Source organism: Triticum dicoccoides, chromosome 1A, assembly GCF_002162155.2.
Source record: "Triticum dicoccoides isolate Atlit2015 ecotype Zavitan chromosome 1A, WEW_v2.0, whole genome shotgun sequence".
Classification (NCBI taxonomy): domain Eukaryota; kingdom Viridiplantae; phylum Streptophyta; class Magnoliopsida; order Poales; family Poaceae; genus Triticum; species Triticum dicoccoides.
Window position 1 is genome coordinate 443,863,748 of NC_041380.1, and position 22,701 is coordinate 443,886,448.

Here is a 22,701-nt window from a genome sequence, read left to right on the forward strand (position 1 = left end):
GCGCCCGGTTGTGTCTGATGATGAAGAAGAAGTTGTGATTCCCACCAAGCCCACTCGCCGTGAAAAGTCTGCAGCTGCTAAGCAACGTGTGTTTATGCCGTTGCATCGTTGGAAAGCCAAGGATTGGGAAGCCTTCTGATCAAAGAATCCGTATGAGGTTCCCATTGCTCCCCGTTGGACCACCGTTCAGTTCCGGAATGAAATGCAAGTGCGAATTGTTCATGAACTCTTTGAGCACAACAAGAACCGGTATGCCAAGCAGTGGACAATTGATCTTGACCATTGGAGGAACAACTTGGAGTATTTTGGTGAGGCGCTGGCTCTCTGCGAGGAGTTTGATCTTGTCAAGCTCATGTCAGTCAACTGTGAATTTGATGTTCAACTCATCCATCAGTTCTATGCCACGGTTCATTTTGGGGAAGATGACGCACGCACTCTCACTTTCATGTGTCGTGATGAACTATTTCAAGTTCCCTGGTGGGCATTCTGCAATGCTATTGGGTACGAGGATACCGGTCTGGAAGGAAGGGGTGGCATTCGTCCTCATGACCTTCCTGAATCCATGCCTAAGGAGAAGCTTGCCCCTTTGTACATTCGGGGTCGTGGGATTATTGGAGAATCCAAGGATTTGGAGAAAGTCTATGACATCATGCACGGAGTGTTCCGCAATGTGATCTTGCCCGAGGTGGGCAATCAAGATGAGATTCATGGTTATCTAGTTGATTTGATGGTGGCTATGAAGACCATGGTGGGGAAAGGGGCAATGTTTGATGTGTCCAATTGGTTGTGGCATGAGATGTACAACATGGTAATCTACCATAAAGTCCCAATCTATGCTCCGTTTGTCATGTGCTTTCTGAACTCTGTGTGGGCTGTTCGTCGTCCTGGAGAGCTCCTCACTTCTCCAGACAACCTCACTGTTTATGAGGTCAAGCTCCTTAAGAAGAAGAAGCATGCCGAGCCTCGCTTCCCTGCAAATGCTCCTGAGGATGTCTATGCTACTTCTGACGATGAGGACTTTGAGATGGAGCCAGGGGCCAAGCCCTCATGGGTGGCCAAGCTCACTGCCAAGGTGAAGAAGACCTTTTGTCTCCAGACTGACATCCAGAAGAGGATGTATGAGGCACATGTCAATGAGAAGCTTGCACGGCGTTGCCAAATTGCTATGATGAAGCACCTCAACATGCCGATTCAGAGTGGCTCTGAGAAGAGCATCACCCCGGAGGAGCGTTGGATATCTACCCGTAGCACCTGGACTGATGATGAAGCCCCTCCCCAGCCATCCTCCTCGTTTGCAGCAGCTGCCAATGCCATGGAAGAATCTGATCACGACGACGATGACGACTCTGATGATGAGGATCCAGATGCGACCGAGGAGTCAGAGGAGGACGCCTGAGCTTTGGGATGCTAGCTTCGCTCTTTTCCTTTTTGGTGTCTTGATGCCAAAGGGGGAGAGGGTTCTATAGGTCTCGGGGATTTGCATGGTTTATTTTTTTCTCTTTTTCTCGTGTTTAGTGTTGGTCTTTGTTCGTGGACTTGTTTCGTTCCTTGCTGTGTGTGAGACTTATGTTACTCCTTTTACCTTTCCGTTCATCGGTCATTATCGTTATTATTGCACTCTAAGTATTATATTGTCTCTCCTCTTTGTGCTCAGAGTGGTGAGTCTATAAAATCTAGGGGGAGTCTAGTCCTGAAAGTGTACCCATGCTTTCTAACAGCTAGTTCCTATTGGGGCACACATTCAGGGGGAGTTCCGTCTAGATTTCATTGACTTATCTCTTGCAAATCGTGTTGTTGTCATCATCCACCAAAAAGGGGGAGATTGAAAGGGCATTTCCCTACTTTATGTTTTGGATGATGATGACAACCCTTTGTGGTCTAATCGTGTGCTATATGTTTCAGGTTCTCGATGCTTAGGCTTACATCGGATTGCTATTGCCTCTCGTAGGAAAAGATCGAAGACGTGTCCTCTATGCTTTTATTATCTTTGGTCGTAGAGTACCTGCACTATCAAGAGGGAATCCTCATTAGGAAGCTCTGGGGGAATCAGTTCACGTACACTTTCCTCACCCCTCCTTTGTCTTCCTCAATTGTGAGAGTGAAAGTGCAACTATCCCTAGGTGGTTTTGGTAATTCATAACAACATATAGCTCATTGAGCTAATGCTATTCCAAGATGATCATTTCAGGAAAGCTCAATGATTGGCATGGCATGGATGGTGAAAGTGGAACCCTCAAAATGCTAAGGACAAAGGATTGGCTCTAGCTCATATGCTCAAGACTCTTCATTTTACATTTTAGTGGTCCAAGATCACATTGAGTCCATAGGAAAAGCCAATACTATCAAGGAGGGATGAGGTGTTGCTTAATGAGCCTCTTGCTTCATGTGCTTAATGATATGCTCCAAAATCCTCAGCTACTTTCCCATATCCACATTTGACCTAAACCCAAAGCCAAACTCGGCCCTACCGATTCTTTCAACCCGGCGCCACCGAGTTTCACTTGTCATAGCCATTGCCAAACCCTAAGCAAATCGGTTCTACCGATAGGGATCTCGGTCTCACCGAGATGGGATTGCAATTTCTCTGTTTCCTTCTCGTAACTTTTCGGTCTCACCGAAAGAGCGGATCGGTCCCACCGAGGTTGCAATGTAAACTCACTGTTTCCTTTTCGTAACATTTTGGTCTCACCGAGAAGAGCGAATCGGTCCCACCGAGTTTGCCTGACCAACCCTCTGGTTAGCTTATTACCAAATCGGTCTCACCGAGTTTGTGTAATCGGTCTCACCGAGATTACGTTATGCCCTAACCCTAACCATATCGGTCCTACCAAGTTGCATGTCAGTCCCACCGAAAATCTCTAACGGTCACTAGGTTTACTATTTCGGTCCGACGGAGTTTGTTGATTCGGTCCCACCGAGATTGGTAAATTGTGTGTAACGGTTGGATTTTGTGTGGAGGCTATATATACCCCCCCCCACACCTCCTCTTCACTCGTGGAGAGAGCCATCAGAACACATCTACACTTCCAACTCATATGTTCTGAGAGAGAACCACCTACTCATGTGTTGAGGCCAAGATATTCCATTCCTACCACATGAATCTTGATCTCTAGCCTTCCCCAAGTTGCTTTCCACTCAAATCTTCTTTCCACCAAATCCAAATCCTGTGAGAGAGAGTTGAGTGTTGGGGAGACTATCATTTGAAGCACAAGAGCAAGGAGTTCATCATCAACACACCATTTGTTACTTCTTGGAGAGTGGTGTCTCCTAGATTGGCTAGGTGTCACTTGGGAGCCTCCGACAAGATTGTGGAGTTGAACCAAGGAGTTTGTAAGGGCAAGGAGATCGCCTACTTCGTGAAGATCTACCGCTAGTGAGGCAAGTCCTTCGTGGGCGATGGCCATGGTGAGATAGACAAGGTTGCTTCTTCGTGGACCCTTCGTGGGTGGAGCCCTCCGTGGACTCGCGCAACCGTTACCCTTCGTGGGTTGAAGTCTCCATCAACGTGGATGTAGGATAGCACCACCGATCCGAACCACGGGAAAAACATCCTTGTCTCCAATTGCGTTTGAATTCTCCAAACCCTTCCCTTTACATTCTTGCAGGTTGCATGCTTTACTTTCCGCTGCCAATATACTCTTTGCATGCTTGCTTGAATTGTGTGATGATTGCTTGACTTGTCCTAAAATAGCTAAAATCTGCCAAGAACTAAAATTGGGAAAAGGTTAAGTTTTTATTTGGTGAAGTAGTCTAATCACCCCCCTCTAGACATACTTTCGATCCTACAAGTGGTATCAGAGCTTTGGTCTCCATTTGCTTTTATTTCCATAGCTTTTGGTGGTCATAGCCTTGGTTTCACAACCTAGGAGAGTATGGCGTCTAGCGTGGGAGATTATCACCGTAGAGGTCCTTACTTTGATGGTACTAATTTTGCTAGTTGGAAGCATAAAATGAAAATGCATATTCTTGGACATAACCCCGCCGTTTGGGCTATTGTGTGTGTTGGTTTGCAAGGTGACTTCTTTGATGGGAGAGAACCAAACCGTGAAGCTACCGTGGGTGAGTTGAAGATGTTGCAATACAATGCTCAAGCTTGTGATATTCTCTTCAACGGATTGTGCCCCGAAGAATTCAACAAAATCAGCCGTCTTGAGAATGCAAAGGAAATTTGGGACACTTTGATTGATATGCACAAAGGTACCGACTCCGTCAAGGAATCCAAATTGGATGTGCTTCAAAGTCAACTTGACAAGTTCAAAATGAAGGATGGTGAAGGTGTTGCTGAAATGTACTCTAGGCTTGCTCTCATCACAAATGAGATTGCCGGCTTAGGGAGTGAAGAGATGACCGATAGATTCATCATCAAGAAGATTCTAAGAGCCTTGGATGGAAAATATGATACCGTGTGCACATTGATCCAAATGATGCCCAATTACAAAGATCTCAAGCCAACAGAGGTAATTGGAAGAATTGTTGCTCATGAGATGTCACTTAAGGATAAAGAGGAACTTCACAACAAATCAAGTGGTGCCTACAAAGCCTCATGTGAAGCCCCTACATCATCAAGTGAGAAATAAAACTTCAATGAAGAATTGAGCTTAATGGTGAAAAATTTCAACAAGTTCTACAAGAGTAGAAGCAAAGATAGAAGCTCCAAGTCAAGGTCCTACAATGACAAAAGATCTTCCAGTCGAGAGCGAAACTGCTACAATTGTGGAAGACCCGGACACTATTCCAATGAGTGTACGGCTCCCTACAAGAGAAGAGAAGACTCTCCAAAAAGAAGAAGCAAAAGAGAAGAATCACCACCAAGAGAGAGAAGGAGTAGAGATGATCGTTATGAACGAAGACACTCACGGAGAAGCAAGGATTCGGAAAGGAAGGAAAAATCATCAAGGATCTACACAAAATGAAGACATCAAGCTCATGTTGGTGAATGGGTATCCGGCTCCGACTCCGACAACCACTCCGAGAGAAGTTATCACTCTGATTCCGAATATACTCAAGATGAAGGTGTTGCCGGTCTAGCACTTGTGTCAACCAACTCCTATGACATATTTGACTCACCAAATGAAGGAATTGGAAGATTCTTCATGGCCAAAGGTCCTAAGGTAACACACCCCGAGTATGTTGATTTTAATAGTGATGATGATTTACTTGTTGACAACTCTAGTGATGAATACTATGATGAAACGTCAATTAATCATGCTAATCAAGATAAAACGAATGAAAATGATAAGGAGAAGATTGAGGCTCTAACTAAAGAACTAAACACTCTTAAGTTAGCTCATGAAACTATCTTCGAAGATCATCGAGAACTTTTAAGAGCTCATGAGAAGTTACGCTTTGAAAAGCTCAATCTTGAGCAAGAGCATGAGTTTTTAAAGGCAATCAATGATGATCTCCACAAGAAAAGTTCTTCTTACATTGCCAAGCGTTTACTCTTATCCACTTACATGCCTCAAGTCAAGTCTAGTAACAAGAACAAGAAAGATTCTTCCTCTAGTAGTAACAATGATCATGCTAAATCCAATATTGTTGCTTCTAGTAGTTCTCTTGATTCCACTAATGATTCTCTTAGCCAAGTTACACTTGAGCAAGAAAATAGCTTATTGAAGGGAACTATAGAGAAAGGAGTGTACAAAAGCCTTGCCGGGAGTAAGCAATTCGAGGAAATTGTGCGCAAGCAAGGAAGGCACCGGAAGAATCAAGGTGTTGGTTTTGAACGAAAGTTCAATGCCAATAGAGTTGAGTGGGAAGAAGATCAATACCCCAAGACAAAGTTTGTTCCTCGACAAGAGAAGTATGATCCTACTTCCTTCAAGGGGACACAAGCTCAAGATGATCTTCCACCACAAGACTACAAGCAAAATGGCAAGGACAAGCTTCAAGAGGAAATTGATGCATTTGAAGAAGCTCCTAAGACCTTAGTCAAGTGGATTCCCAAGACCACTTCAAGTTCCACTTCATCAAGTACGACTACAACTCCAAGGATTCCCATCAAGATGGTGTGGATCCAAAAGAAGAAGAACTAGAGAGTTCTTGAGGGTGACTCCGCCAACATACTTCACTCTTATCTTTTTGGCAAGAACAAGTGCAATCAACTTCCACATCTTGCACTAGTTCAAGGAGTCACAAACCCTCTTGTTGGTAAGACAAGGGACAAGGTAACCTAAAAGTTTTCATGGACATCATCTTGTGTGTGCATCACTCTATGTCTATGGATATCCTTGTTTTTTCCTTGTGGGACTAACCCATGTAGGTATTGAAAGTGCAAATCACTCAAATGGATAGCTCCAAGTGATCTACATCAACATTGAGCATCCACATCTTCAACATCTACATGAAGTCATCATCGACAAAACCCAAGGTTAGTTCATCCCTCTTAGGGGGGATATCACATCTAGGGGGAGCTTTACTCTAAGACTTGAGCTAAAGCAACTCTAAAGATGTGAACACAACAATGCTTTATGTAAAAGTGGTAACCCCACTTGAGCTTAAACGATGAGTATGACCTATGATCAAGTGTTCTCACTTGACTCCTAAGTCAATATACTCATATATATAGATGACCTAGTCATCGCCAATTGCTTGATAGATGCTAGAATTGGTTGTGCATGCTTTGTCACATATTTCAATTGCCATTTTATTGTGTGAGCATGTTGGTTGCATATTTTACTCATTCGAGGACATCCACTTGTTGTTTTGATTGTTTGGTTTTATTTCCTTTTGCCAAGTGGATGGACAAGAATGCCTAAGAACCTCCTCTAGCTATCTATGCTTTTCTCGTCTCAAACTCTATTCATGCTACATCACAAAACTTGATCAAGTCAGATTCAAACCACTTTGTGTGAGGAGCACTCGGAGTCGCCGATTCGTCATAGACTTAAACTTCCAAAACCTCTTTGTGATTCTCGGTCTGACCGATATCCTACTTTCGGTCCTACCGAGATCATTAAGTTGATCTGAATTTTCGATCTCGGTGCAACCGATTTAAACCATTCGGTCACACCGAGTTGCAATAACTGTATACAATTTTGCATCTCAGTGCCACTGAGTTGTTCCACTCGGTCACACCGACAAGGTCGGGCTATATATAGGCACGGGCAAAAATTTGGAAATTTCTCCGAACCCCTTCTCCCGCGCAATAGCTCGCTCTGCCAACGTGGTCTCCGGATCTTCTCCTCGCCACCAGCCGCCTCCAGTCGCTGGTCTCCATCACTGTCAACGGAATTCAACCCCGCCGTTGCCGCCGTAGCGAGTCTCCGCCGAACTAGGGTATGGACTCGATCTTTGTGCTATCCCCAATCTGATTCCTAGCACATTCTGATCTTATTGTTTCTAGCCACGATTGAAACACTCCTATCTAGTCAATGCGTTCGTAGAATAGGATTGATTCGAAAATTTTAGGGTTAGGTTTCCACCGAAACCATCTCGGACCCACCGAGTTGAAAACCTCGGTCCCACCGATTTGGCTCATGCCATTGCACAAGTGAGACTCGGTCTGACCGAGAATTACTAATCGGTGTGACCGATTTTGGAACTTTGTGAAACCCTAGCAGTCTCGGTGCCACCGAACTGTGACTCGGTCTGACCAAGTTCACTAGTTTAGGTTCCAAAACTGCTTCGGTATCACCGAGTTTAAAAATCGGTAGATCCGAAATGATTTTTGTGGGAAACTAAAACTAAGATTTTGAATCATTCTTTTGCAAAAATCTCTGCATTTTGTGATGCTCATCCACTCTACCTCATCTATAAACTGTTCACAGGGTCAGCAGTCAGCTTGTTCATCATGTCAGATCAGAGTGATAGCCAAAACCTGTTAGAGCGGCAAGTGCACATGAGTGAGGGCACTAGTCCCTCCAGTTCTTCAGATGAAGGCAGCAGGAGCACTCCTAGTAACTTGCCAAAAGCTGCCACCAGACAAAGGAAGAAAAGAACCTCAGAATCAGAGGATGAGGACTATGTGGCAGAAGAAGAAGCCACTTCCAAGAAAGTGGTTAAGAATGAATATAGCACTGCTGCTGCCACCAAGCCAGGCATGAAGCAAAAGGTTCCTGCAAAGAGAATTCCAATGTCTAAGGCCAGAGCATCTACTCAAGTCCCTTTGGGATCTGAACCCAAAGAGGCTGCTGTAGAAGGAGAAGGCAAGTAAGGAGAAAGCTGCCAAGATGCCAACTCAAGAGGAGGCATCTGAGTATTTCCTGAAAAACAAGCAAGAGCAGCTTAGTTACTTGATTGCATCCACACTGAGGATTGAGAAAGGACTGGCCACCCTCACTCAGAATCAGGTGAGCTTAGATAGGATCATAGAACAAAAGTTCTATGACATGGATGTCAAAGTAACAGAGATTCAGTCTGCAGTGGAGCAACTTCAAGATGACATGCAGGAGAGGAGAGGGAAGACTACAACTGATGCATTTTCCAGAGTGCCACGAGCTCAGAGGTCGACTGCAGTGCCAGTTCCTGACACCAGAGCCACCAACTCAGCTCCAGCCACAGCACCAGCCCAACCAGCTCCAGCATCTACTTCAACTCCAGCTCCAACCACGTCTACAGAAGCCTTCGTCCTTGGAGTGATCCAGACTCCACCACCACCAGAAGATCAAGCCTGAGAGTCGATCTAGCACTATGCATTTTCTAGGAACTTTTTGGTAACTTGTTGCCAAAGGGGGAGAAAAATGTATAGATCATAGGCTTCGAGAGAGAGAGTGTTGCCTTTATTCTCTCTTGCTTTATTTGGTGGTTTTTAAAACTTTGTTTGCTTTTGGTTGAGATACTTTGATATGCTTGTGAGACATTGATGATCATGTGTTTGATCATAAGCTACACTTATGCATGCTTGATATATCTTATCTATCTTATGTGATCATTCACTTTCTTTGGTGATGAGTGCATGTATTTCATTCTTATCTTTTTGAGCGCTCCACCAAGATGTATGTGACATGGAAGAGTAACCCATGACTCTAACTCTTTGTGCATTTGCAGTCCGAAGCAAATTTTAAATATGCACGAATTTAGGGGAGCTCTTACTTATCACATACTTCTCAAAGCAACGATATATTTCATTCTTATTATTATTTGTCGAAGCTTTGATCTATATGTTGTCATCAATTACCAAAAAGGGGGAGATTGAAAGTGCAACTATCCCTAGGTGGTTTTGGTAATTCATAACAACATATAGCTTATTGAGCTAATGCTATTCCAAGATGATCATTTCAGGAAAGCTCAATGATTGGCATGGCATGGATGGTGAAAGTGGAACCCTCAAAATGCTAAGGACAAAGGATTGGCTCTAGCTCATATGCTCAAGACTCTTCATTTTACATTTTAGTGGTCCAAGATCACATTGAGTCCATAGGAAAAGCCAATACTATCAAGGAGGGATGAGGTGTTGCTTAATGAGCCTCTTGCTTCATGTGCTTAATGATATGCTCCAAAATCCTCAGCTACTTTCCCATATCCACATTTGACCTAAACCCAAAGCCAAACTCGGCCCTACTGATTCTTTCAACCCGGCGCCACCGAGTTTCACTTGTCATAGCCATTGCCAAACCCTAAGCAAATCGGTTCTACCGATAGGGATCTCGGTCTCACCGAGATGGGATTGCAATTTCTCTGTTTCCTTTTCGTATCTTTTCGGTCTCACCGAAAGAGCGGATCGGTCCCACCGAGGTTGCAATGTAAACTCACTGTTTCCTTTTCGTAACATTTCGGTCTCACTGAGAAGAGCGAATCGGTCCCACCGAGTTTGCCTGACCAACCCTCTGGTTAGCTTATTACCAAATCGGTCTCACCGAGTTTGTGTAATCGGTCTCACCGAGATTACATTATGCCCTAACCCTAACCATATTGGTCCTACCGAGTTGCATGTCAGTCCCACCGAAAATCTCTAACGGTCACTAGGTTTACTATTTTGGTTCGACGGAGTTTGTTGATTCGGTCCCACCGAGATTGGTAAATTGTGTGTAACGGTTGGATTTTGTGTGGAGGCTATATATACCCCTCCACCTCCTCTTCACTCGTGGAGAGAGCCATCAGAACACATCTACACTTCCAACTCATATGTTCTGAGAGAGAACCACCTACTCATGTGTTGATGCCAAGATATTCCATTCCTACCACATGAATCTTGATCTCTAGCCTTCCCCAAGTTGCTTTCCACTCAAATCTTCTTTCCACCAAATCCAAATCCTGTGAGAGAGAGTTGAGTGTTGGGGAGACTATCATTTGAAGCACAAGAGCAAGGAGTTCATCATCAACACACCATTTGTTACTTCTTGGAGAGTGGTGTCTCCTAGATTGGCTAGGTGTCACTTGGGAGCCTCCGACAATATTGTGGAGTTGAACCAAGGAGTTTGTAAGGGCAAGGAAATCGCCTACTTCGTGAAGATCTACCGCTAGTGAGGCAAGTCCTTCGTGGGCGATGGCCATGGTGGGATAGACAAGGTTGCTTCTTCGTGGACCCTTCATGGGTGGAGCCCTCCGTGGACTCGTGCAACCGTTACCCTTCGTGGGTTGAAGTCTCCATCAACGTGGATGTAGGATAGCACCACCTATCCGAACCACGGGAAAAACATCCGTGTCTCCAATTGCGTTTGAATTCTCCAAACCCTTCCCTTTACATTCTTGCAAGTTGCATGCTTTACTTTCCGCTGCCAATATACTCTTTGCATGCTTGCTTGAATTGTGTGATGATTGCTTGACTTGTCCTAAAATAGCTAAAATCTGCCAAGAACTAAAATTGGGAAAAGGTTAAGTTTTTATTTGGTCAAGTAGTCTAATCACCCCCCCCCCTCTAGACATACTTTCGATCCTACAGAGAGAGAGAGAGAGTTCCCCATGTCTTTCCTTCGTGTTTCTGCTCTTCCCAGCGGTTGTACCGCTCCCTGGAGCAGTTGTACCGCTGGACCTTGACGCTCTCCAGCTTTGACCGAGCGGTTGTACCGCTGCCTCCGGGCGGTGGTACCGCCACCTTGCTCAACAAAGGCTAGGGCGGTGATTCCGGCCATGCACCGCTCAAGTACCGCTCAAGGTTCTGTTTTGATGCGGTTCTCGGGCGGTGGTGGCCCGGTTGATCTGGTCGATCCTCGATGACCGGTACCACCGGTGGTCTAAGCGGTTCTTCCGCTCAGAACTTCGTTGTCTAAGAGCTCAAGGCCATGCGGTTGTTCCGGTCTTGCACCGCTCAAGTACCGGTTTCGTCTCTGTTTCGAGGCGGTAGTTGTGCGGTGGCTGGGCGGTTGGTCTGGCCATTCTCTTAACCGGTACCACCGCCTAGTGGCCCAGTTGTACCGCTTGGTAGGGTTCTGCAGCTACACCGTGAGTCCCGGTTGTACCGGGACAAGGACCGGTTGTACCGCTGCGGGGCTGAGAACGCAGTAACGGCTGGATTTTTAGGGTTGGTATTTAAGAGAGCTTCTCCCACCTACCACTCTCACCTCTTACCTCTCTCACTCCACCACTAATGCACTTCAAGCTCTCTTACCCGATCTCTCTCTCTCTAGCCACTCAAACTTGTTGATTTGCTAGGGATTGAAGGAGGAGACCTAGATCTACACTTCCACCAAAGGATATTTGCTTCCCCCATACTTTCTTGTGTGGATTTTGTTACTCTTGGGTGTTTGAGCACCCTAGACGGTTGAGGTCACCTCGGAGCCATATTCCATTGTGGTGAAGCTTCATGGTTTTGTTGGGAGCCTCCAATTAAGTTGTGGAGAGAGCCCCAACCTTGTTTGTAAAGGTTCATTCGCCACCTTCAAGGGCACCAATAGTGGAATCACGGCATCTCGCATTGTGTGAGGGCGTGAGGAGAATACGGTGGCCCTAGTGGCTTCTTGGGGAGCATTGTGCCTCCACACCGCTCCAACGGAGATGTACTTCCTCTCAAAGGGAAGGAACTTCGGCAACACATCCTCGTCTCCACTGTCTCCACTCTTGGTTATCTCGTGCCTTTATTTGAGCAAGCTTATTTGTTTCATTTCTCTTGCTTGCTTGTGTTCCTATCCTTGTTGCATCATATAGGTTGCTCACCTAGTTGCATATCTAGACAACCTACTTTGATGCAAAGTTTAAATTGTTAAAGAAAAGCTAAAAATTGTTAGTTGCTATTCACCCCCCCTTTAGTCAACCATATCGATCCTTTCACTTATGAAAATGCAAAAATATTCAAAGAGAAAGTTAAAATATGGCATGACAAAAGAATACAAAAGCGTGAGTTTAAAGTTAGAGAATATGTTCTTTTGTACAACTCTCATTTCATATTCTTTGCAGGAAAACTCCTCTCAAAATGGGAAGGCCCATATGTCATCGAGGAGGCTTACCAGTCTGGAGCCATCAAAATAAATAATTCCGAAGGTACAAACCCGAAGGTTGTCAATGGGCAACGAATAAAGCATTATATCTTAGGTATGCCTATTAATGTTGAAAGTAATATTATCCAAACTTTGACACCAGAAGAACACATAAAAGAGTCCTTCCGGAACACTCCAGAATCGTGAAAATAAGGAGGTACGTGATACGGTAAGTAAACGGACTCCGAAAAATCCGCAAAAATATTTTTTATCAGTTTTGGAATGTTTAAGAATTTTGGAAATAAAGAAACTTCCAGGAAGCGTCCCCTGGTGGGCACAAGACACCAGGGTGCGCCAGGCTCTGTACTCTGTTTTTCTACCATATACTTGTCCTCCAAGATAAAAAATCTATATACACTTCCTGAACCCGTTGATCATCGTATCGCGAAGAAATCCTCTGTTCTCTTTTCTTGTTGATTTCTGTCAGATCTGTTGAGCCAGGCATCATGTTGTCTTCTTCCTCCAACAACATGGAAGAGGATGCTTGGCTGATGAAGATCGAGCTGAATAGAGAAGAGCCCGCGGAAGCCGTCGGAGGAGATGAGAGCAAGGAGGTTACTGTAGATCAGCCTCCGGTCTTCGAACAAGCACTGCCAGCTGAGGAGGAGGAGGAAGATATCCTTAAACCTTACCTTATTAATCTTACTCCTGCTAAGATTGAAGCCTCTCGCATCATTGAAATAGTTCGCATACAAAATAAGTATCTCACCCATGAAAATATTCTGCATCAAGAGCACATCACCCACCTCCGGAGCGTCATCCGTCGATTGGAGAATCTTTTGATCCTTAAGGATAGAATCGCTTCATCACCACCATCATCTTCTTCACCACCAAAGGAGAATTGAGTATCGGGTATGGGCACTCCCCTTGGCTTCCACCAAGCTTGGGGGAGGTGCCCCGGTATCGTATCATCCCACTATCCTTTTGCTTTTACTTATTTTAGTGCGATCTTTTGCTTTAGATAAATAAAAGTTTAGTTTGTTCCTTTCTTCTTTGAGAGTTTGCTTGGTGATCTATCTTTGTAATCATGTGCAAGTTATATAATAAAGTTTAGTTTGAGTTTTTGCTTTCTTTACTTTCATATTGCAAATAAAAGAAAAGAAATAAAGAAAGAACAAGAGAAAATATACTAATCCTATGGTAGGTGATGGCGCCACATAAGGAGAAGTATAAGTAGAAAATTTTATTAGAGATTGACAAACATAGCATTAGTCAATGATGCAACTCATGAAAGAATTAATAAGGGAAGAGAAGATTCACATATAAATATACTATCCTAGAAATATTTTATGATTGTAAGCCCTCATCAAAATATTATATGCCAAAATTGTTGACGTTGGACGAGGAAGGCAACTTAATGATTTATGTTTGTTCATATTCACATAGAAGTCATATTGTCATGGATCCTTTAACATGTGGTGCTTGCCCCCTATCTTTGCTAGCCAAAAATTCCGCACTAAGTAGAGATACTGCTTGTGCATCCAAAACCCTTAACCCAAATATTATTTTCAAGTGTCCACCATACCTGCCTAAGGATTGAGCAAGATCCCTCAAGTAAGTTGTCATCAGTGCAAAAAGGCAATAAAAATTGCTTCTAAAAGTGTGAGATCATTTAGTCTAAGAGAAAATTGAGTGTTGCACGAACTTGTGATGGTGAAGAATAAAAGCGACAGACTGCATAATAAAGGTCGCTATCACAAGGGGCAATGTAACATGACGTTCTTTTGCACTAAGGGGTTGAGCATACAAACAAATAAGCGCATGGCAATCTCTGCTTCCCTCTGCGAAGGGCCTATCTTTTACTTTTATGCAAGAGTCAAAGTTTTTATATCTTTTCCTTTTATTTTTCTCCTTTGGCAAGCATCATGTGGTGAGGAAAGATCTAGGCACATATGTCCAGTTGAATATGGGTGGCATGAGTTATTATTGTTGACATCACCCTTGAGGTGAGTACGTTGGGAGGCGAAACTATAAGCCCCTATCTTTCTGCGTGTCTGGTTGAAACATTTTTCTCATGGGTACGCGGTGAGTATTAGCAATCATAGAAGACTATATGATGGTTGAGTATGTGGAATTGCCTAAAGGCTCCGACACGTGACCCTTTCTGAAAAGATGATGAATTGTAGTTGCAAAGTTGACTGAGAACATAGTTTGTTGGTTTCTAATAGAGATTTTGCTTTATACTTCAATTGTGTGATGAACTATTACTTATTCATGAGAAGTATATGATAAAAGTTCTATGATAAAAGTCCTATGTTTAATTTTGTTGCTATTATAATAATCAACATGATGCTCCTGTGTCCATATTTTGCTTTTATCGACACCTCTCTCTCAAAGCATGTGGACATGTTTTTCGATTTCGGTTTTCGCTTGAGGACAAGCGAGGTCTAAGCTTGGGGGAGTTGATACGTCCATTTTGCATCATGTTTTCTTACTATTATTTATAATGTTTTTATCCATAATAATGCTTTTTGGAGTAATTCTAATGCCTTTTCTCTCACAATTTGCAAGGAACACACCAAGAAGGAGAATTTCGGCATATGGAAATCTGGACCTAGAAAAGCTACGTCAGGCTACCTATTCTGCACAACTCCAAACAAGTTGAAACTTCATGAGGATTTTTATGGAATATATAAGAATTATTGGAGCCAATAAGTACCAGAGGGGGCCCACCAGGTGGGCACAACCCACCTGGGCACGCCCTGGTGGGTTGTGCTCTCCTCGGCCCACCTCCGGTTGCCCATCTTTTGGTATATAAGTCATTTTGACCTAGAGAAAATAAGAGGAGGACTTTCGGGACGAAGCGCCGCCGCCTCGAGGCGGAACTTGGGCAGGAGCACTTTTGCCCTCCGACGGAGCGATTCCGTCGGGGGAACTTCCCTCTCGGAGGGGGAAATCATTGTCATCATCATCACCAACAACTCTTCCATCTTGGGGAGGGCAATCTACATCAACATCTTCAACAGCACCATCTCCTCTCAAACCCTAGTTCATCTCTTGTGTTCAATCTTGTTACCAGAACTATAGATTGGTACTTGTGGATGACTAGTAGTGTTAATTACATCTTGTAGTTGATTACTATATGGTTTATTTGGTGGAAGATTATATATTCAGATCCAATATGCTATTTAATACTCCTCTGATCATGAGTATGTTTATCATTTGGGAGTAGTTACCTTTGTTCTTGAGGTCACGGGAGAAATCATGTTGCAAGTAATCATGTGAATTTGATATGTGTTTGATATTTTGATAGTATGTATGTTGTGATTCCCTTAGTGGTGTCATGTGAACGTCGACTACATGACACTTTACCATATTTGGGCCTAAGGGAATGCATTGTGGAGTAGCAATTAGATGATGGGTTGCTAGAGTGACAGAAACTTAAACCCCAGTTTATGCGCTATTCCATAAGGGGCCGATTGGATCCAAAAGTTTAATGCTATGGTTAGAATTTATTCTTAATATTTTTCTCATAGTTGCGGATGCTTGCAGGAGGGTTAATCATAAGTAGGATGTTTGTCAAGTAAGAACAACACCTAATCGCCGGTCCACCCACATATCAAATTATCAAAGTACCGAAAACGAATTGAACCAACATGATGAAAGTGACTAGATGAAATTCCCGTGTATCCTCAAGAACACTTTTCTTATCATAAGAGACCGTTTTGGCCTGTCATTTGCCTCAAAAGGATTGGGCTACCTTGCTGCACTTTTTTTACTACCATCGTTACTTGCTCGTTACAAATTGTCTTGCTATCAAACTACTCTGCTACTTCCAATTTCAGCACTTGCAGACATTACCTTACTGAAAAGCACTTGTCATTTTCTTCTGCTCCTCGTTGGGTTCGACACTCTTACTTATGAAAAGAGCTACAATTGATCCCCTATACTTGTGGGTCATCAGGCCTCGTTTAAGAGCGAAGGCCGGATAAGGAATTGAGGTCCCGCGGAGCTAGGCATGGTATATGACACCTGGCCGTGCTCAATGAGCGCAGTCCTTGATAGTTCGGAGCTAGCCTCCAGGGGCGAGATCGGTTCTTCGATGATAGGAAGAGTCATGCTTGATTCCAGGCTTGCCGACGATGTGGTCACCTCTGGATCTCCGGCAAAGGGCTCTGTAGTTGAAGAGAGTCTGATGGGTTTAAAACTCCCATCTTTGGATGAGGTGGCCTGGCCTGGATCTAGGGCCAGGGCAGGGATGATGGTTGGTCTTTGGACGGTGCCTGATGGTGAATCCGATGGGTTTCCTTCCTTGAGCTGAGGAGTAGTGGCCAAGGCCGTTAACCCTTCGAAGATCAAGTCTCCTCGGATATCAGCGACATAATTTAGACTCCCGAATCTGATCTGATGACCGGGGGCGTAGCTAACAATCTGTTCGAGGTGACCAATCGAATTGGCCCGCAGAGTGAAGCCGCCGAACACAAAAGCTGACCAGGGAGAAAAGTTTCACCGAAGACAACATCGTTGTTGTCGACCGAACAAGCCATCGAACCTTCTGCTGACGACACAGTGGAACTCTCAATGAAAGTATCAATGTCGGTGTCAAAACCAGCCGATCTCGAGTAGGGGGTCCCGAACTGTGCGTCTGAGAATCGAAGGTAACAAGGAACACAGGGAACACGGTGCTTACCCAGGTTCGGGCTCTCTTAATGGAGGTAAAACCCTACGTCTTGCTTGATTGTATTTGATGAGTATAGGGGTTACAAGAGTCGATCTACCTCGAGATCGTAATAGTTAAACCCTAGATGTCTAGCCTGTATGAATTCTGGTAGCCTCTATTGACTAACCCCTCCGGTTTATATAGACACCGGAAGGACCTGGGGTTGTACAGAGTCGGTTTACGGAGAAAGAAAATTATACATCCGGATGCCAATCTTGCCATCCATGCAAAGGAGAGTCCTATCCGGACACGGGGGAAGGACTTCTACCTTGTATCTTAACGGCCCATGCCCATATCACACAGCCCAGACACTCGAGGACCACTTAGTCCAGGACTCCCTCAACGTGCACCTCCCTAATAACTGGCATCTCTCCGCCGACCGGGTGGCGATCCCGTCGGTCCCGACGAGCGGCCGTGCGCGCCGCGAGGAAATCGAGCGTCGCCGCCTCCTGCCAGACGACCTCTACTACGACCCCAGGTACTCCGCCGACTCCGACCTTTGGGACACGTGGTTTTGGGATGAGCACGACACGCGTGCACCTTCATCTTCGTCGGCACCTCGTTGGGGCCACGGCGGCCACGTGAGCGCCGTGCGCGCGCTCTGAGCCCTCCCCAAGTGCGCGGGCGTAGGATGGTGCGCGGCATCACACAGACGTCGTCGCCGTCATCCTCTCCGCCGCCACCACCTCTTCCTCGCATGACAGTGGAGGAGGAGGCCCGGCTCCTTCAACGTGTCATGGAAGACTCCCTGAACACGTACGACAAGCGCCAGTGGGAGGGCCCGGAGACCATGATGGCCCTCTCTGCCGTCGGCGACGTGGCCGTGCTGGAGCTGGAGATGGTGAGGAGGGAGGAGGTGCTGGAGGAGGAGCCCGTCGCCGCGTTCCACCTGGGCCTGGTGGGCTAGCGGTGGAGTTGGTCGTGCACGGCTCTGGAGATGGCCGACGCCGTGGGGGGCGTGAACTGGTGCGCCACGCCTCCGCGTTCACCGGAACGGGAGGCGTCGCCATGAGAGGAGGTGGTGCAGGCACCTCCCGCCTTCCGACAACTTCCCGTGTACCAGGCACCGCCATCCCACCTGTGGACGCCGCCGACCTACGTCAACCTCGTCAGCGGTGACGAAAACGGCGGCCACTGAAAAGACGGCGATGGCCACGACATCGACGGGCACGTCAGGAGCGCGCGGACGGCGGATTTCTTTTGTTTTTTATGTTAAATTATGTCTATGTGAACTGTGGAACTGGGCCGTTTTGTGGCCGTGATGTTTAATTATGTTTTATGTTTTTACACTTGCATTTATTTTATTTTATTGGCACTTTGTTTTTGTTTTTGTGTTTTTTAATCACGTTCATCCCGGACATGATTTGGGTGTAACTACGCATTGGGACATTGACAACTCAACAGCCCTAAGCAGACATAGACGACCCATTACCGCCTTAAACGAACGAAAACAGACTAACCTAGACGTCCGTTTGAGGTCGTGCGCTGGAGTTGGTCTCACACCCGGACCGGACGGACGCAGCAGCAGCACAGGGTGTGGCCTGACACGTGAGCGGCCAGGATCTGCCACCACTGCCGGAGCGCGCTGGTCGCAGCCGATCCGAATCCCTCCGCCCGAATATCCCAGCCCCCATCCCCTCTGCCTCCCTCCCGCTGCTTGCTTTGCTATCCAATCCCGCTCGTTGTTTCCTTCAGCCACTCTCTCTCCCCCGCTCTCTCTACCTCACCCTCCGTCCTCCTCCCCGTCTCGCGGCACGGCCAGAGGAGGCCGCTCGCTCGGGTCTAGCGCCTCAGCCTCGGGCCGCCGGCGGTTGTGTCCCAGCGACGCGGCAGATTCCTCGAGCAGTTTTGGTGAGAACTCGATTCCTTCCCCCATCTTCCTCTACCTTACGGCTGGGATTGCTGTGCTCGGTCTGTGTGTTCAGGTGTTAGCTCCACAGGAAGGGGACATAAGTAGATAATGTCTTGCAAGATTGACTTTGTTTTGTTCTACAAAACTTGTTTTTGTGGGGAAAATATACAGTCAACGAACTCCACAGAGGTGAAATCGTACATGGGATGAAACCTTTGGTGTTTGGGATGAAGATCCATCATGTCACTGGGATGCATATATTCATTATGGGATCTGTGATGATAGCCATATAGGAATGGCCGCAACAGGAATATCTGCCGATATCTTACTTAAACCTGTCCTGATCTCCAGTGTGCATTTCATGTCTTGTAGAAACCTTTGTTCGTCGTCTGCGAGGTAAATGCTCGCTTTTGTATTTGTATGTGGTGTGCAACATCACAGTAAAATCCAGGCCGCTGATTCACGGAAAATATTTGATCAAGTTCTATGCAATTACACATCATTGAACCTGGCCCAGCACAAATGATTACCAATTGCGATAGAATTCTTGTAGACTAACTTTGGGAGAAATCAAATAGCTAATAGATAATCGATTTAATTAAACCTATTCAAATACTTTTTCATGTCAACCTGGCTAGAACTGGCAAGCCGTTGCTAATTCATTTTGTTTCCTTGTCTGAAACTCACAAGACAGCTAGAGCTAGTGCAAGAAAACACACACTATATCCATGGTTTGGATGCAACTGCTTTTGAACACCCCTTGATCCTGTAATATTTCTCATCAACATAAATGCATAGAGCTGCTGGCTTTCATTGAATATGGAAGATCTACACAGCTAATAAACTAATTTCTTTGCCTGTCCTCGCTACCCTTTCCTCGTTAAAGATACAATACCATCAGTTAGCTATGGCGTATGGTTAACGTTTGAAATTTAGCAATCTGACTAATTAGCTGTTTTTATATTTCCCCCTACCTATGCTCTTCATCTTCTTACCAGGCTGGAATGAATTCATATCTTGTTTAATTACTGACTGTTATATGCTAGCTTTTGTAGGGTATCTCCATTATAGAAAGGATAGTGAGAATGGCAAATTTGGTCACCAACTGTGGTTTCAGTCCATCTCCTGCTGTTAAGGCACACTGCAACTCACCAAGTTATGGCCACAATTTCATCCGATTACAAAATTCGAAATCTTCAACTTCAAGTCTGAACCTCAAATCATCTTCCAAGAGGTCAAATAAGTTATATGTTACTTGTGCTAGTACTGCTGTACAAGGACAGACACAAACACCTCTTACTGGTAGTCAGCAAGCATCTGGGCAATCATCCTCTAAACCCAAAAAAGTTATGGTTATTGGTGGAGATGGGTACTGTGGCTGGGCAACTGCACTTCATCTGTCCAACAAAGGTTATGAGGTTGCTATTGTTGATAATCTTGTTCGACGCCTTTTTGACCATCAACTTGGCCTTGATTCACTTACTCCCATAGCTTCCATTCAAAATCGCATTCGCCGATGGAAATCTCTTACGGGGAAGACAATTCAGCTCTTCATTGGTGATATATGTGACTTTGAATTCCTTTCAGAAGCTTTCAAGTCTTTTGAGCCAGATTCTGCTGTCCACTTTGGTGAACAAAGATCAGCACCATTTTCTATGATTGATCGTTCACGAGCAGTATATACACAAAACAACAATGTTATTGGAACACTTAACGTATTGTTTGCCATGAAGGAGTTTAGTGAAGAGTGTCATTTGGTTAAACTAGGAACTATGGGTGAATACGGAACTCCAAATATTGACATTGAAGAGGGATTCCTCACTATTACTCATAATGGAAGAACTGATACCTTACCTTACCCAAAGCAAGCAAGCTCCTTCTATCATCTAAGTAAAGTGCACGACTCTCACAACATAGCATTTACTTGCAAGGCTTGGGGTATAAGGGCCACAGATCTTAACCAAGGCGTCGTCTATGGAATCAGAACAGATGAAACTGCTATGCATGAAGAGCTGTCCAATAGGTTGGACTATGATGGAATCTTTGGAACAGCACTAAATAGGTTCTGTGTTCAGGCAGCTGTAGGTCACCCGCTTACAGTTTATGGAAAAGGCGGTCAGGTATGTATTTCTTGTCTGCCTTAGTAGTGCAATATGGAGGATTTCCTGTTTGGTGTTTGTCTTGCTTTATACACACTTCTCTGTATAAAGTTTCTCCTTTCTTAATTACTTAATGTGATTCAGTACTATTCTTATAACTAGAACTTTTAGTATTCACTATACGTTTTCATTTCCTCTTTGGAAGTTAAAATACCAGTGAAGTAGCTTTTGTTACCTTGGAGCCTCAGGAAGTCAGAGCTAATCGCCACCATTTGCATTTCCTCGTGATTTTCATGAATAAAATTGGAGAGTGAATCATGTAAGCTTTGCAGATAATTCTGTACTGATATTGAACACTTTGCATATACTCCCTCTATAAACAAATATAAGAGTGATCTAAACGCTCTTTATTTCTTTCTAGAGGGAGTACTATATTTTTTTTTCTGATGACCCAACAGCTCCAATATGTAATCATCACAACTTGCAATATGCCATATAGACATGTATTTGTGTGTTGGTCGGAGACTGTTTTAAGCCTGCGACCAATCTTAGGGGTTACCTTTTTGTTATAATTTTGTCAACCGCACTGTTGAATTGAAAAACTAAGGAGCATTATCTTCTTCACTTTCAAACACTATAATTTGATTACCAGCTGGAAATGGAATTGTTTCATGGACTACTAGCAATTGTGTAGTTGGTTCAGGTTTCAACTCGATCATGTATTTCTAGTTACGTGTCCAAATAATTTTCTTAGGCCATCATCATCTGACATACATACAATTTACTGAACAAATTTCTTGTGCCATTCTCCAGACCCGTGGATACCTGGACATCAGGGACACCGTGCAATGCGTGGAGCTAGCAATCGCAAACCCAGCCAAACCAGGCGAGTTCAGAGTCTTCAACCAGTTCACGGAGCAGTTCTCGGTCAACGAGCTAGCCAAGCTGGTGACCGCCGCGGGAGCGAAGCTGGGGCTGGACGTGCAGACCAAGTCGGTGCCCAACCCGCGCGTGGAGGCGGAGGAGCACTACTACAACGCCAAGCACTCGAAGCTGTCGGAGCTCGGGCTGGTGCCCCACCTGCTGTCGGACTCGCTCCTCGACTCGCTGCTCAACTTCGCCGTCCAGTACAAGGACCGGGTAGACACGGCGCAGATCATGCCCAGCGTGTCATGGAAGAAGATGGGGGCCAAGCCAAAGACGGTCTCTGTATAGAGCGAGGGAGGGAGGGAGGGGAGGGAGCTTCCTTCCCCTTTGTTGTGTGGCGTATGATGTCAACAATGGCATTGACATTGTATCCTGTTGCTGTGTGTAATGTAGCAGTAATAATGTAGCGATAGTAGTTTGATGCACGCTGTAGTGAGGTGTGGAAGTTGTTAGATTTTATTTTTGTCCTACACGGACGGTAACTGCAATTGAACAGCAGCTGTGCAGTATATTACTCTTACAGTTTGTCTAATTCACATTTAGATGTTTTTTAAGGATGTCACATCTAAGCTTCCACAAATAACGTAGCAACGAGGAACGAAAAAAAAGCTAGAACAAAAAACAGACCACAAATATAATTATGTCACATCTAAATGTGTCCTAGACAGATCTTTACTCTTATTATTTCTGACTAGCGATTTTAGCTCGAGTGGGTGTTACTGCAGATTTGCAGCTACGTAGCACTGGTTATTTTTTTTGAAACAAGGCAAAAGATTTGCCATTTTCATTAATTAAGAAGAGGTTTCGTTA

At 44.9% G+C, this 22,701-nt stretch overlaps 1 protein-coding gene across 1 annotated transcript; it reads left to right on the forward strand.

The window, feature by feature from the left end:
• The first annotated feature begins 18,726 nt into the window (after window positions 1-18,726).
• LOC119277795 (UDP-sulfoquinovose synthase, chloroplastic-like) lies at window positions 18,727-22,427 on the forward strand. Its single transcript, XM_037559123.1, has 3 exons — window positions 18,727-18,864; window positions 19,912-20,985; window positions 21,778-22,427. Exons 2-3 carry the CDS (start codon window positions 19,951-19,953, stop codon window positions 22,177-22,179), a joined length of 1,437 nt encoding a protein of 478 aa, XP_037415020.1. The 5' UTR covers window positions 18,727-18,864; window positions 19,912-19,950; the 3' UTR covers window positions 22,180-22,427.
• The last annotated feature ends 274 nt before the right edge of the window (window positions 22,428-22,701 follow it).